The sequence below is a fragment of the Eulemur rufifrons genome, chromosome 2, assembly GCF_041146395.1.
Source record: "Eulemur rufifrons isolate Redbay chromosome 2, OSU_ERuf_1, whole genome shotgun sequence".
NCBI lineage: Eukaryota > Metazoa > Chordata > Mammalia > Primates > Lemuridae > Eulemur > Eulemur rufifrons.
The window spans coordinates 61047881-61062685 of NC_090984.1; the positions used below are offsets into that span (position 1 = coordinate 61047881).

Genomic DNA, 14805 nt, shown 5'->3' on the forward strand with positions numbered 1-14805 from the left:
AAGAAGATGTGGGTAAGAAGATGTGGAAGGAAGAGGGGGAAAGTCTGCGGGTTCCTGCGGAGGTGCGGGCCCTAAGAGAAAATTGGACCGAGAGCACCTTCCCTTACCCAGCCAGGAGGGCAAGCCGGCGGGAGGGTAGTGGACGACGGGGCGCGGCCGGTGTGTGCCGCCAGGGGGCGCCCGCGGCCGCAGGAGGCTACTCCACATCAAGGGCTGGAGCCAAGCGAGCAAGGGGCGGGCCGGGGGACGGGCCGGGGAGGCGGCCTGCCCCATGGCCTGACCCTCGCTCTTGTTTCGCTGGCACCTCCCCCGGGCGGAGTGGAACCCAGTCTGGCCGGTCTGAGCCATGCAGAAGACGGGGCTGCTGTTAGGACGCTCTGCGCGGGCGTGGAGGTCGGTGCGGATGGCCAGCTCCGGGGTGACCCGCCGGGACCCGCTGGCGAATAAGGTGGCCCTCGTAACGGCCTCCACCGACGGGTGAGTGTCCAGGCCGGAGTCTCTGAAGCCCTCGCTGTCTGGAAACTGAGAGTGGCCTCTTGTCCTTTGCCTCTCGAGCCCCTGTCCTCAGACCTCACACGCGGCCAAAGTTTAGCCACGGGAAAAAAGGAACCACGCGGTGGCCATGAAACCTCTCCGAGTCCCCTGGCCTTGGCCCTTCCTTTGCCAGCCCTCGTGTCACTCCTGCTTCTGTTTTTGTGCCACCTCTGCGCTGCCCCATCGATCGGGTCCCCCATTGCTCTAGGCTGCCCCAATCTACCAGCCCCACCTAGCGTCTGGGAAGACCAGAAACCGAAAATCCAAGGGAATCCGGATTTCAAAAATCCTATCCCTTCGCCTCCACCCACTGTGAAAGTGTTCCCTCACCCATATGGGCACTGGACGAGCCCCCCGGAATTCTGCCCCCTAACCTAGATGAGGCGCCAGAGCCATGTGTGCCTATTTCTGTGTAGGTCCGTACATTTTGGCCTAATCGGCCCAGCCTATTTCTCACCCCCACTCTTCTCTGTCCTGTTTCTCATTCCTACAGGACTTTGCTAGATTCTAGCTCTTCACAAATCTAAAATACAGATGTATGAGAAATGCTCATGGCTGACAATTGCAAAATGTGTAACCCTGACTCCCAGGCGAATATTTACATTTTTGACCAGCTACCCGTCCTTTCACATGCACCCCAAAACATAACTAAGGATAGGAGTTTAAGAATGATGTAGACTAGTAAAGGAGATATTTGGGGGGCAGGGGCTCTTTTGAGTGAGACCCTCAAACCACGGAAGTGGCTGCTGCTGCACACCCAGCTCATTTCTTCCCCCTCAATCCCGACAGGGTTATGAGGCCTGTCGACCGTGATAGGGCCTGTGAAAGGTGATGTTGTTCCTGGGAACCGACGCCAAGGGCCAATACCATAATAAAAATAAGTAAATGAGTGTCAGAAACGAGCTAAGCATGTCCATCTGCATGGCAATGGCTGTGCCGTTGGCCTGCTGTTCTCATAGTAGAGACACGGAGATCACACAGAGGAAGAGCTAGCATCCAGGCCCGGGCAGCCTGACTCCAGATCCCATGCTCTCAACCTCCTCCCCTGTACACGCCTTGACAGTCTCTCTGCTCCGGCAGGATCGGCTTCGCCATCGCCCGGCGCCTGGCTCGGGACGGGGCCCACGTGGTGGTCAGCAGCCGGAAGCAGCAGAACGTGGACCGCGCCGTGGCTGCACTGCAGGAGGAGGGGCTGAGCGTGACGGGCACCGTGTGCCACGTGGGGAAGGCAGAGGACCGGGAGCGGCTGGTGGCCACGGTGAGCAGCAGGGAAATGGGCACAGAGACAGGAGGTGCAAAAGGGAGCCAGCCTGGGCCTCCTTCCCTGCTTTCCTGGATAGCAGTGGTGAGATCCAACCCAGCACTGGTAACTAAAATGTAACAGTGCCTTCTGCGTACCCACACTAGGCCACCAGCACATTTTTACTGGGTGCGTTTCTGTTATGTCGACACACTGAAGTCTGAGAATTATCCCATCCCAGCTAGAGAATCAAAAACCACTCTAACACTTCAACCCTGCATCAGCCCTTGGGTACCCCCCAAAAAACATCTGGTCCTGGTTCTCAAGTAGTTTCCAGCTAATTGGACAGATGAGAAAGGTAAACACAATCTCAAAATAGATGTTCCCACCTAGGAGCTAATTAACAATCTACTGTTCTTCAGCTTATAGGCTGAAGAGTAGAGTCTCTGGGAACATACAGGAGGTAACCCACCGTGTTTCAACCACCTACTGTGTGCCTTTACTGTATTCAAAGCCTTACACAAGTACTCTCTAAACCTGACAACAACCAAAGCAAGGCTAGGACTATTCTTGTTTACAGAGACTGGTTCAGGTAGCTGGAGCAACTTCCCAAGGTCCCACAGCCTGTAAGGAAAGAGCTGTGATTCAACCCAGACCAACCAAACTCCTTGGCTGCCTACAGACTACCAGGCACTTCCCCATTAGTGTAGGGTCGGGCGTTAGGTCCCCATTTGGACTTTAGTCTCAAAGAAAGTGTCTAAGTCAGTGTCAGAGTTGGTACTTGACATCAGCCTTCTTCGAGCTGTACAAGAAAATATGAACCAACCAGCACAGGAGGCTCCTCTTCCCTCAAAGCTCAGGGCACGCAGTTTATTCCCTAGGGTAGAAAGGAAAATCTATCCAAGAATGGAAAGTCCAGGATCGTGCTTACAGATCAGAAGTCTGGCAAAAGAGAAGGACCTTAAACAGTAGTAGACAGTGATATGGCAGATGGTATAGGGCAATTTCATTTTTAAGAAACTGTTTGGCAAATGCTCAAATGTGCATTGGAAAGAGCCAGATATGAATCCAAGAAAGTTACTTTGCCTGGCATAGGCTACTAGACAGAACCTGAGATTGGGACCTTGATCCTGAGGGTGGAGGAAGCCATTTGGGAGCCTGGGTCAATGCATGACCAGCCATATGAAATGTACGCAGCAATTTAATGTCAAAATCCTGCTGGGAAAACATCCTCTGGTCCCCACCAGGTCCACTTAACAGATTCTGCACCCCTGACCCAGCAGTGGGGCTTGAGCTAGACCTTGATGAGTGGGTAGGAATGGACAGGTGGAGTAGAGTCAAGGTTCCAATGACCCTGCAAATGAGCAGACAGCTGAGGAGGGACTTAAGGAGAGAGGGGGGCACTGTCAGTCCACAGCAGAGAACACAGGCTCAGGAATACTAGTGGGAAAAGGCAGCATGGGAAAGATTGCGGACAGGGGCCTCCATAGCCTCCCAGGGGAGTTCAGACATTCTCATAGGAATAAGAAGCCAAGTGAGGTTTTGAGCAAGATAAAAATGGTTATTAAGGAAGGATAATCTGGCCCTGGTAGGAAGGAGAGAGAAAGAGAAGACACCCAGCCAAGGACATCAGGGAGGAAGTTATTGCTGTCATCCAGGTCTAGAGCAGGGTGGTGGGACCAGAAAGGTTGTCCCCAAGAGACATTTAGTGGGAACCAAACACAATGATGTGGCGAGTAGAAACCAGATTAGCCACTTCTCTACTTGATTATGCTTTTTCTAAAAAATATATAACTATCAGAACACAGAGCAAACAACTCCTGACCACTTTAGTGTATCATCATGCAATTTAGGGCAAGACTTAGAAGATAGCTGGGTGGTTAAAGGTACCTTTCTCATTCATTTTTTATGGTTCACTGTCTCTGTTCAATCAAAACCCAGCCTCCTCCCCTTTCTGTGCTGACAGGCCTGGAAGGAGAGGGGATCGGGATGCACAGCAGAGTGTAGAAGATCTCAGGTGATTCTGGATCAATCCACCGTCTTCTCCCCACCCCCAACACACACGCACAGAACACAGCATACATCACTTTCTGACTTATTCTGCACTTTTCTAGTCACAAGTCTATCGGCAAGACTTACACAGAGCCAAGGCAGGTGATTGGGGCTTTGTGCCAGGACACCAAAATTTAGAGGGTGCAAGAAAGTATTAATATGGGTTTTAAAAGATTATGTGACTTTAAATTTTGGTGGGTTTACATGTTGACAGCCCAGGCATCCCTTCAGCAGTGTAGAAACAACTGAGCTTAGCACCTAGTTAACAAGAATAATTAGTTAAAATGGGAAGCTAGCAGATGGTGTACATTGTTAATAACACCCCTCTGTGTGCCAAATCTGAAGCACAAAGTTGATCGAGGGCCCATTTAGTACTATTTGCCCAAGGCATCAAAATTGCCAGTTCTGAGCAAATGCAAACTCTGGTTTCATAGTGGCTTAGCATTGAAAACCCTTGTCGGCAGATTTTCCTTGGCCATTCATCGCTCTAGCACACACCTTTACTACCTACTTATAACTTATTAAGGAGGTGAGATGTTGCCTTTCTTGTCTTTCCCAGTTTAAATCTGTTTCTGCCTTGAATTGTCCATACCTCCATGCCTTCAGGTCACAAAAATAGAGAGAGAAAAGGAAAATGACATCATAACCAAGTGTGGAACTGCTTTAAATTCAGGCTGGAATCTTTGCCCATCATGGCTCTCCTGGGCAGCCAGTTTCATACCGACCCAGACTCACATTCAGAGGGTTTTTATGAATTAGGTCTGCGAACAAAGTAGGAGACTGACCTCAGTTCTGCCACCACCAACTAGCTTTGTGCCCAGAGCAAATCACGTCACCTCTCCCAAATACGGTATGAGCAGGCCTCCTGCTCTTAGCTGTCCCCAATGTGTCATTACTGAGCTCTATGACCTTGAGACATAAACTTCCCTGACCTTTAGCCTCATCACCTCCACCATGAGAACATTAGGGTGGATGATCTTAAAGGCCCCTCCCAGTGGTAACTTTCTTTGGGTCTGCTTAAACCGGTTTCTCCATTCAAGCAAATGTGGACAGGTTAACTTTTGAGATAATGGTAGCCCATTCCAGAACTGGACAGTGAGCACTTGGAGAAATGGGGCTGCAAGTCAGTGTGAAAAGAGGAGGGGATCTAGAAATAGATTTTGAGGTGAGAGTTGAAAACATGAGAATGGAGGAGCTCCCCAAAGGGAAGATGTAAAGAAAAGAGCAAAGGGTTGGAGACAAAAGACTGCAAAAGAAATAAGACAACCTTAAATGGTTAGCAGCAGAGCTTAGGGTAGATTTGGAGAGAAAATGTTTTTTAAAAAAGATGTCATTTTGATGACTTCCTAAGAAGGAAATTTTTATCAACATAGATAAACGCGCCTCCCTTACTGCAGCCCTGGTCCAGACCTCACTCCTCTCTCTAGGCTGTGAAACTGCACGGAGGTATTGATATCCTGGTCTCCAATGCTGCTGTCAACCCTTCCTTTGGAAGCCTAATGGACACCACTGAGGAGGTGTGGGACAAGGTGAGAGGGGGTTAAAACAACAGGGGCGGGCCTCAGAAAACATTCAGCACAAACTCAGCCTGCTTTTAGAATGCGCTTGTCAAGTGCAATGTAAACGTGAGGAATATTTGCAATGTGCCACACACCTGGAGTGCACCTGGTAAAGGGCAGGTGGGGGGTGGCTTCCTCTACCCCTGCCCTTCTCTTTCCTTTCTGCTGCTCCCAGTTCTGTCTTCTTCCATCTGCTCTTTGCTAGCTGCCTTCTGCTTCCCCCCCCAGCCCTCTTCCCCAGCATGCTCTTCTTCCTGGTTCATTTCCAGCAGAGACATGGCAGCTGATATGCCAACATCTAAGACACTTAAACTTACACACCCACCTGGCCCCTTTTCAGCGGCCAAAAAAGAATAATTTTTCATTAGCCGGCACATCTTCCTAGCTGCTAGTTAAGTGAAATACCAATTCTGGTGAAATGACCAAAGTTGCTACTTCATAACATATAGCCTTTGAAAAGACCTGTGCTCTTTTCTTCTTAACTGCAATGTCAAGAAAATCTGAAATCTAGGTGTCTAAATTCAAGTGCTGGAATATTGGTTTCTATGTGAAAGTGTATAATTACATTTTATTCATAGTATATTTCATATACGTACATTTTTAATTATAAAGCCTTAATTAAAATATTTGTTTACTGAGGTTAATATTCTCACATAATTTGGAAATGCTAAATTTTTTATGATCTCCCATGGTTTTGCTTTTTACCCTGGTGTCATCAATAATTTCTCAACACTAAAGTTTAAACATACGAAAATGTTATCATTTATTGGTGTTTCACACACATAAAGACCAAACTGCCAAAATGTTCTTCCACGAGCCAGTTTCTGATTTATTTATTTATTTATTTTTTTTTTTTTTTTTTTTTTTTGAGACAGAGTCTCACTTTGTTGCCCAGGCTAGAGTGAGTGCCGTGGCATCAGCCTAGCTCACAGCAACCTCAAACTCCTGGGCTCAAGCGATCCTCCTGCCTCAACCTCCCGAGTAGCTGGGACTACAGGCATGCGCCACTATGCCCGGCTAATTTTTCTATATATATTTTTTTAGTTGTCCATATAATTTCTTTCTATTTTTTAGTAGAGACGGGGTCTCGCTCTTGCTCAGGCTGGTCTCGAACTCCTGACCTTGAGCGATCCGCCCGCCTCGGCCTCCCAGAGTGCTAGGATTACAGGCGTGAGCCACCGCGCCCGGCCAAGTTTCTGATTCTGATATTCTTTAAAGTAGAGAAACATCGGCTGGGCACGGTGGCTCACGCCTGTAATCCTAGCACTCTGGGAGAATGAGGCGGGTGGATCGTTTGAGCTCAAGAGTTCGAGACCAGCCTGAGCAAGAGCGAGACCCCGTCTCTACTAAAAATAGAAGGAAATTAACTGAACAACTAAAAATACATAGAAAAAATCAGGCCGGGTGCGATGGCTCACGCCTGTAATCCTAGCACTCTGGGAGGCATATAAAAGTTATATTTACACTATACTTTAGTCTATTAAGTGTGCAATGGTATGTCTAAAAAATAATGTCCATACCTTGATTTAAAAATACTTTATTTTTACGAAATGCTAAGATCATCTGAAACTTCAGCACATCATAATCTTTTTCCTGATGGAGGAGTCTTTTCTCAATGTTGGCAGCTGCTGACTGACCAGCGTGGTGGTTGCTGAAAATTGAAGTGGCTGTGTCAATTTCTTCAACTAAAACAACAATGAAGTTTGCCCCATAGATTGACTCTTCCTTTCACTAAAGATTTCTCTGTATCATGCAATGCTGTTTGATAGCACTTTACCTACAGTAGAACTTTTTTCAAACTTGGAGTAAACTCTTTCAAACCTTGCCACAGCTTTATCAACTCAGTTTATGTAATATTCTAAATCCTTTATTGTCATTTTAACAATGTTCATAGTATATTCACCAGGAGTAGATTCCATCATAAGAAACCACTTTCTTTGCTCATCCAACAAGAAGCAAGTCCTCATCCATTCAAGTTTTACCATGAGATTGCAGCAATTCAGTCACATCTTCAGGCTCCCTTCTAATTCTAGTTCTCTTGCTTTTTTCACCACATCTGCAGTTACTTCCCTCCACTGAAGCCATCCATGAGGGTTAGAATCAACTTATTCTACACTCCTGTTCATGTTGATATTTTGACTTCCTCCCATGAATCACGAATGTTCTTAATGGCATCTAGAATAGTGAATGCTTTCCAGAAGGTTTTCAATTGACTTTGCCCAGATCCATCAGAGGAATCACTCTTTATGGCAGCTATAGCCTTATGAAATGTATTTCTTAAACTAAAATCACTTGAAAGTCAAAATTGCGCCTTGATCCATGGGCTGCAGAATGGAAGTTGTGTTAGCAGGCATGAAAACAACATTTGTCTCTTCGCACATCTCCATCAGAGCTCTTGGATGACCAGGTATACTGTCAATGAGCAGTCATCTTTTGAAAGGAATCTTTTTTTCTGAGCAATAGGTCTCAACAGTGAGCTTAAAATATTCAGTAACTCATGCTGTAAATAGATGTGCTGTTATCCAGGCTTTGTTGTTCCACTGATAGAGCACAGAGTAGATTTAGCATAATTCTTAAGGGCCCTAGGATTTTCAGAATGATAAATGATCATTGGCTTCAACTTAAAGTCACCAACCGCATTAGCCCCTGTCCTTTGAAGTTTTCTTTGAAGCCAGGCCTTGACTTCTCCTCTCTAGCTATGAAAGTCCTAGATGGCATCTTTTTCCAATAGAAGCTGTTTCGTCTACATTGAAAATCTGTTGTTTAGTGTAACCACCTTCATCAGTTATCTTAGCCAGATCTTCTGGATAGCCTGATACAACTTCCACATCAGCATTTGCTGCTTCACCTTGCACTTTTATGTTATGGAGACAGCTTCTTTCCTTAAACCTTATGAACCAACATCTTCTAGCTTCCAACTTTTCTTCTGCAGCTTCCTTACCTCTCTCAGCCTTCATAGAATTAAAGAGAGTTAGGGCTTTGCTCTGGATTAGGCTTTGGCGTAAGGGAATGTTGTGACTGATTTGATCTTCTGTCCAGACCACTAAAGTTTCCTCCATATCAGCAATGAGGCTGTTTTGCTTTCTTATCATTTATGTGCTCACTGGAGTAGCACTTTTAATTTTCTTCAAGAACTTTTCCTTTGCATTCACAACTCAGCAAGAGTTTGGTGCAAGAGGACTAGCTTTCAGCTTGTCTTAGCTTTCAACGTGCCTTCCTAACTAAGCTTAAACATTTCTAGCTTTTAATTTAAAATGAGAGATGTGCAACTCTTCTTTCACTTGAACACTTGGAGGCCATTGTAGGGTTACTAACTGGCCCGATTTCAATATTGTTGGCTCAGGGAATAGGGAGGCCAGAGGAGAGGGAGAGAGACAGGGGAATGGCCGGTTGGTGGAACAGTCAGAACACACACAACATTTATCAATTAAATTTGTCATCTTATATTGGCACAATTTATGGCACCCTAAAACAATTACAATAAAAACATCCAGTATCACCAATCACAGATAACCATAACAGATATAATAATAATGAAAAAGTTTAAAATAGTGTGAGAATTATCAAAATGTGACACAAAGACACAAAGTGAGCACATGCTGTTGGAAAAATGGTTCCAACAGACTTTCTCAAGCAGGGTTGTCACAAACCTTCAATTTGTAAAAAAATGCAGTAACTGCAAAGTACAATAAAACGAGATATGCCTGTAATTTTTCTTTTGAGTTTACATTTTTCAAAATATTACCGTACATCAAATCTAAATGCTGTGGTTGATCCTTGATTGAACCCTGGATTTTTTTTAAAAAGGACATTTCAGGGACAACTGAGGAAATTTTATTATGGACATGTTAGGTAAAATTATCATCAATATTAAACTTTTTGGGTGTGATAATGGATTGTGGTTATATAAAGGAATATCCTTGTTCTTTGGAAATGTGTGCTGAAGTAGTTGGGGACAGAGCACTGTTTTGTCTGCAACGTATTTTCAATGGTTCATTTAAAAAAAATGTGTAGGTATAATACATAGAGAGGGCAAATGGGGCAAAATGTAAAGGATATCTGGATTTTCCTTGTACTTCTATTTCACCTTTTCTGTAAGACTGAAATTTTTTAAATAAGAAGTTGTCTAGAATGTAAGCAGGGGTTACAGGTTTGCTTTAATTATGGATGTGGGTTTGATGGTAGCCCCAGAGGTGCCTCCACATCACCCCACTCTCCACTAATATCCAGCCAGAAAGTCCAGCCTGGAAGGCCCCGAGCAGCTCCCTCCCTAAGTTCAGAAGCCAGAGAAGTTCTGGAGCAACCCAGGTGCCCAAGGACAGGCCACGTTTTCTCTAAGGAGCATGTTCCCCTCCAGGGCAGGTCGGGGGAGGCAGCCAATTCCAGGTTCTCCCTACTCTGAAGAAACACAGAAAACCCAGCTCTAATCCAAGCCATCCCTAAGGGTTTAGGCCTATTCTGGGCCAAATCCTCCTTGACTGGTTAGGAGACAAGATGAGCCAGGCTCCATTTTTTCTCATCTGAACCTAATGTATCTAGCTGAAGAGCCGGTGAGAGCTACTTTTCCTGAACCCTGGATTCATCACCTGTGAGGCCCAGGTAGATCACCGCTAAGATCCGCATCAGCTCTAACAAACAGGAGCCCGCTACAGATCCTCATCGCCGCGCCTCCTCAACGCTCCTCCCTCATGCTGTCTCCCCTTCTCTCGGCTCCAGATTCTGGACATTAATGTGAAGGCCACGGCCCTGATGACAAAGGCGGTGGTGCCGGAAATGGAGAAACGAGGGTACAGACAGTGAGAACGAGCTGGGGTGAGATGGGGCCAGGGGCTGAGGGAGTGTCCCCAACTGGGAAGAAGGTCAACTCTCTTCTTTTTCCAGAGGTGGCTCAGTGGTGATCGTGGCCTCCATAGCAGCCTTCAGTCCATTTCCTGTAAGAACCCTTTTGTCTGCTACTTCCATCCCATTCTCCACCTCACGCCTTTCCACCCCTCCAGCTGCCCACAGCAGCTTGTGCCCCTTTTAGAATCACACCACCAAGACCCTTCCCTCCATGACACCTGAGGGGAGGTTTAGCCACATGGCAATTTCCTAACTGTGACCCCCCCTTACAGGATATACCCTATTGACCACTGCCCTTTATGTCTAATAATAATAACCAAGAATGACCTGGAAACTATGCTTCTAACCCATTCTCTTCTTTCCCCAGGGCCTGGGCCCGTACAATGTTAGTAAAACAGCCTTGCTGGGCCTTACCAAGAACCTGGCCATAGAGCTGGCCCCAAGGAACATTCGGGTGAACTGCCTGGCACCTGGGCTTATCAAGACTAGCTTCAGCAGTATGGTGAGGAAGGGAAGCCCGGCATCCCGCTGGGACCCCTTGCAGGGCACCCATCTTCTTGGACGGGGAAGCCCAATACCTGACTCCTAAGCTCCCAACCACACCATCCCCCGACACACACCCAGGACTTTCCCATGTTCCCTCTCTGTACCAGCTGCCCTGCCCAGACCAGACTCCTTCACTCCTTTCTGAAGTGGAGGGTGGACACTGAGGAATTCAGACTCTACTCTCACTGTTTCCTATCTCCTTAAGTGGGTGAGAACTGGAGAGATGAAGTGAAATGCCTCCCTAGAACCTGAAGCGAATGAAACAGAAAAGGGCAGTGGAGAGAGCTGGGAGCCAGGAAAATACAGAAGTGAAACGGGAGTTGGGGGGGGGGGGCCTCTCTATTCTTCCTCTCAGTTAATGTGAGGATGGGCAGTTTCTTCCCTCTCTGTCCCCGTTTCCTCTTCTTGTATATAAAGAGAGTTCCCTTCTTCCTGCAGTTCTGGATGGACAAGGCAAAAGAGGAAAGCATGAAAGAAACCCTTCGAATAAGTAGGTAAGGCTGTCATAGGGGAGGGCAGGAGGGACGGAGATGGAAAGGTGTGGTCCCTAACACAGCCCACGGCTCCCTGTCTCAGTCCCACAGATAACATGGGCATGCTCTCCTCTGCCTCCCAGACTTCACAAATTCATAAACGCTGTGTCACTGCAATGGCCTGGGCAGGGAGTCTGCTTCCATTGCAGATGGCAGGCACAGGGGTATCTGGCACTCAGCAGAGCAAAACTCTGGGAAAAGCCCTAACTCCTCTCTCCACCTGGGTGTTTGCCTCCACTACTGGGCATCTGTGGAGACCAAAAGCAAAACTATGCTTTTTTAGTTCCCCTTGAATAAGAGTCATGTTTTCAAGGCTCAGGTGGTTGATTCTACAATCCAAATAAAGGGAATGCAGAGCTTTACTAAGCCCCAAACTCCCCCTGCCTAAGGAAGTTACTCTCTTGCCCAGTAAATTGGCTGAACTGCCTGGCTCCCTTTCCTCTCAGTTCTCTGCCTCTCTCCACCTTCTGGTTTCTGGGTACTCTCTTGTCTTTAGCTTCTGCATCTTGTCCCCTCAAGGATAAATGCCAGCAAAGCCTAACTCTTTACCAGTCCAAACATCCCAGAGTCCGAAATCTTCCCAAAGCCATTCTGATGTCAGGCATGAACTATAGGCCTACTTCACAACTCATTAATAAGTGTGGGTATTGACATCCTAGAGCCCCAGTGAATGATCTAGCCCATGTATCTCAATCCTGATGCATGTTAGAATCACCTGGGGAAGTTTTTAAACTGCAGATGCTCAGGCTCCACTCCTAGAGATTCTGCAGTTGGTCCAAGGTGGGCCCTGAGCATTTTTTTTTTTTAAACCTCTCAAATGCTTGCAAGGTACAGCTAGGATGGAGAACCACTAATTCAGGCCTTCTGAGTTACTCACTTTACCCACCTCTAGAGCATTCTATGGCAGTCAGATTAAAGTGTTCCCTAACTATGCAAGCAATGAGAATTAGCATATTTTCACAAAATGAACCTGGCTTTAAAGGACAAATATCTAATAGATTCAAAAAGTTATCTGTAAATCAAAATTTGCAAATGGAATCATTTTTTTTTTTTTTTTTTTTTTTTTTTGTTGTTGTTGTTGTTGAGACAGAGTCTCACTTTGTTGCCCAGGCTAGAGTGAGTGCCGTGGCATCAGCTTAGCTCACAGCAACCTCAGACTCCTCGGCTTAAGCGATCCTACTGCCTCAGCCTCCCGAGTAGCTGGGACTACAGGCATGCGCCACTATGCCCGGCTAATTTTTTCTATATAGATTTTTAGTTGTCCATATATAATGTCTTTCTATTTTTAGTAGAGACGGGGTCTCGCTCAGGCTGGTCTCGAACTCCTGACCTTGAGCAATCCACCCGCCTCGGCCTCCCAGAGTGCTAGGATTACAGGCGTGAGCCACCGCGCCCGGCCTGGAATCATTTTAAACACAGCATTTACTGTCACACAGACTCCCTGACACTTGAGTCATATGCACACATGTGAAACAAATTCTTGTGAAGTATAAAATAATTGCTCACCTTTTTATCCATATAACTTTGAATTTTGGTGTCCTGAGCTCTCTAAAAACCAACGTGTCTCTATATTATTTGAATATTATATGTAATGGTTTTTGCAGAGTACAGTATGTTTATACTAAATTATAACAGCTTATCATCATGGTAACCCTATTTGATAGGTAGGAAACTTGTACACTGGTCCTGAAAAATCATCTGATAATTCTTTTTTTTTTTTTTTGAGACAGAGTCTCACTCTGTTGCCTGAGCTAGAGTGCCGTAGCGTCAGCCTAGCTCACAGCAACCTCAAACTCCTGGGCTCAAGTGATCCTTCTGCCTCAGCCTCCCGAGTAGCTGGGGCTACAGACATGCGCTACCATGCCCAGCTAATTTTTCCATATATATATTTTTTTAGCTGTCAATATAATTGCTTTCTATTTTTAGTAGAGATGGGGTCTCACTCTTGCTCAGGCTGGTCTCGAACTCCTGACCTCAAGCAATCCTCCCGCCTCGGCCTCCCAGAATGCTAGGATTACAGGCGTGAGCCACCGCGCCCGGCCTGATAATTCTTTTTTTTTTTTTTTGAGACAGAGTCTCGTTTTGTTGCCTGGGCTAGAGTGAGTGCTGTGGCATCAGCCTAGCTCACAGCAACCTCAAACTCCTGGGCTTAAGCGATCCTACTGCCTCAGCCTCCCGAGTAGCTGAGACTACAGGCATGCGCCACCATGCCTGGCTAATTTTTTCTATATATATTTTTAGTTGGCCAGATCATTTCTTTCTATTTTTAGTAGAGATGGGGTCTCGCTCTTGCTCAGGCTGGTCTCAAACTCCTGACCTCGAGCGATCCACCCGCCTCGGCCTCCCAGAGTGCTAGGATTACAGGCGTGAGCCACCGCGCCCAGCCTGATAATTCTTGATTAAGCAAATTTCATTCCCTGTGAGGCAGGTGAGGGGCCTGGCCTGTTTGATTTTTAAACTCCCTTCCTTGTTTCCCCTGTTCCCCAGGATAGGCAAGCCAGAGGAGTGTGCAGGTGTCGTGTCTTTCATGTGCTCTGAAGATGCCAGCTACATCACTGGGGAGACAGTGGTGGTGGGTGGAGGAACCCCATCCCGCCTCTGAGGACCTGGAGACAGCCCACAGGGTGGAGGTGGGCTCCAGTTCTTGGGTGTTGTTTCAGCATTCATCCCCTGGCCTCTCCCACCTCTGCTCATCATACTGCTCTCCTCACAAAATCAATCTGCCCTGTGACAAGATCCAGCCTTCCCTGCAGTCAAGGTGGGGTCTTAGGACGATTCCCACTGTTGCTGTGGCCTTGAATAAAGGCTTCCCCTGAGAACACAGGGCAGACTTGCTGAGAAGGCTGAGTCTACCTTGGCAAAGACCAACAATTCCGGCCCCCCCCCCCCCCCACCCCGGGCCTGGGGGAATTGGGAAGATGGGGAAAGAAGGAACCTGGAGTGGAAGGAGCAGGGTTGGAAATTAACAACTTGCAAATGAGGTGCAAATAAAATGCAGATGATTGCATTGCTTTGAATCAGTGTGTTCATTTCTCAGTGTGGGGTGCTTAGCTGAGCAGAGAGCAGAAGTCTGGGCAGGCTGGATCTCTGGATCCCCTAGCCCTCCTCCCTGTCTCCAGGACCTGAGCGTGATGCTCAGAGGTGCAGGTGAGGTTTCTGCAGAGCTGCCAGCTGGGAGGAGGTGGCATGGGAACTCCCAGGTGCTACTCTCAGCCTCACAGCCCCAGGGATGGTGTCAAGGACGCCACAGGGATTCCCGAGAACGGCAAGCGAGGGAGAGGGACGAACCCCGCCCCCCAGACCCAGCCAGGTCCTCTCCGTCATCGCCCTCGAACCCCAGTCCGCTCTCGGGTCAGCAAGGACAAGCTGGACGGGTCCCGCGCCGGCGGGAGAAAAGGGAGGGGCCCTGCAAGAATAAGCCGGGAGGGGTACCCAGACCCACGAACAAAAGAAATGGGTTCTGCCGATGGTGACTGAGGACTGAGTGGCACGGAAAGCT

The 14805-nt window shown here is 47.3% G+C and overlaps 1 protein-coding gene across 6 annotated transcripts; it reads left to right on the plus strand.

The window, feature by feature from the left end:
• Positions 1-278: 278 nt before the first annotated feature.
• Positions 279-14325, plus strand: LOC138394024 (dehydrogenase/reductase SDR family member 4). 6 transcript variants are annotated; one of them, XM_069485623.1, is made up of 8 exons: positions 285-477; positions 1615-1792; positions 5254-5355; positions 10102-10172; positions 10267-10318; positions 10595-10612; positions 11212-11267; positions 13794-14325. In XM_069485623.1, exons 1-8 carry the CDS (start codon positions 347-349, stop codon positions 13906-13908), a joined length of 723 nt encoding a protein of 240 aa, XP_069341724.1. In that variant the 5' UTR covers positions 285-346; the 3' UTR covers positions 13909-14325. The 6 variants fall into 6 exon arrangements, with proteins under 6 accessions (XP_069341733.1, XP_069341751.1, XP_069341741.1 ...); XM_069485605.1 differs by having other exon boundaries at positions 290-477; positions 10595-10729; XM_069485613.1 differs by lacking the exon at positions 5254-5355 and having other exon boundaries at positions 10595-10729.
• The last annotated feature ends 480 nt before the right edge of the window (positions 14326-14805 follow it).

Excerpts from the sequence above, each read along its gene's own strand:
- LOC138394024 (XM_069485605.1), top strand. The coding sequence starts at position 347 with ATGCAGAAGACGGGGCTGCTGTTAGGACGCTCTGCGCGGGCGTGGAGG. Across the intron at positions 10,319-10,594 it reads CAGCCTTCAGTCCATTTCCT|GGCCTGGGCCCGTACAATGT; the intron begins GTAAGAACCCTT and ends TTCTTTCCCCAG. Across the intron at positions 10,730-11,211 it reads AGACTAGCTTCAGCAGTATG|TTCTGGATGGACAAGGCAAA; the intron begins GTGAGGAAGGGA and ends TTCTTCCTGCAG.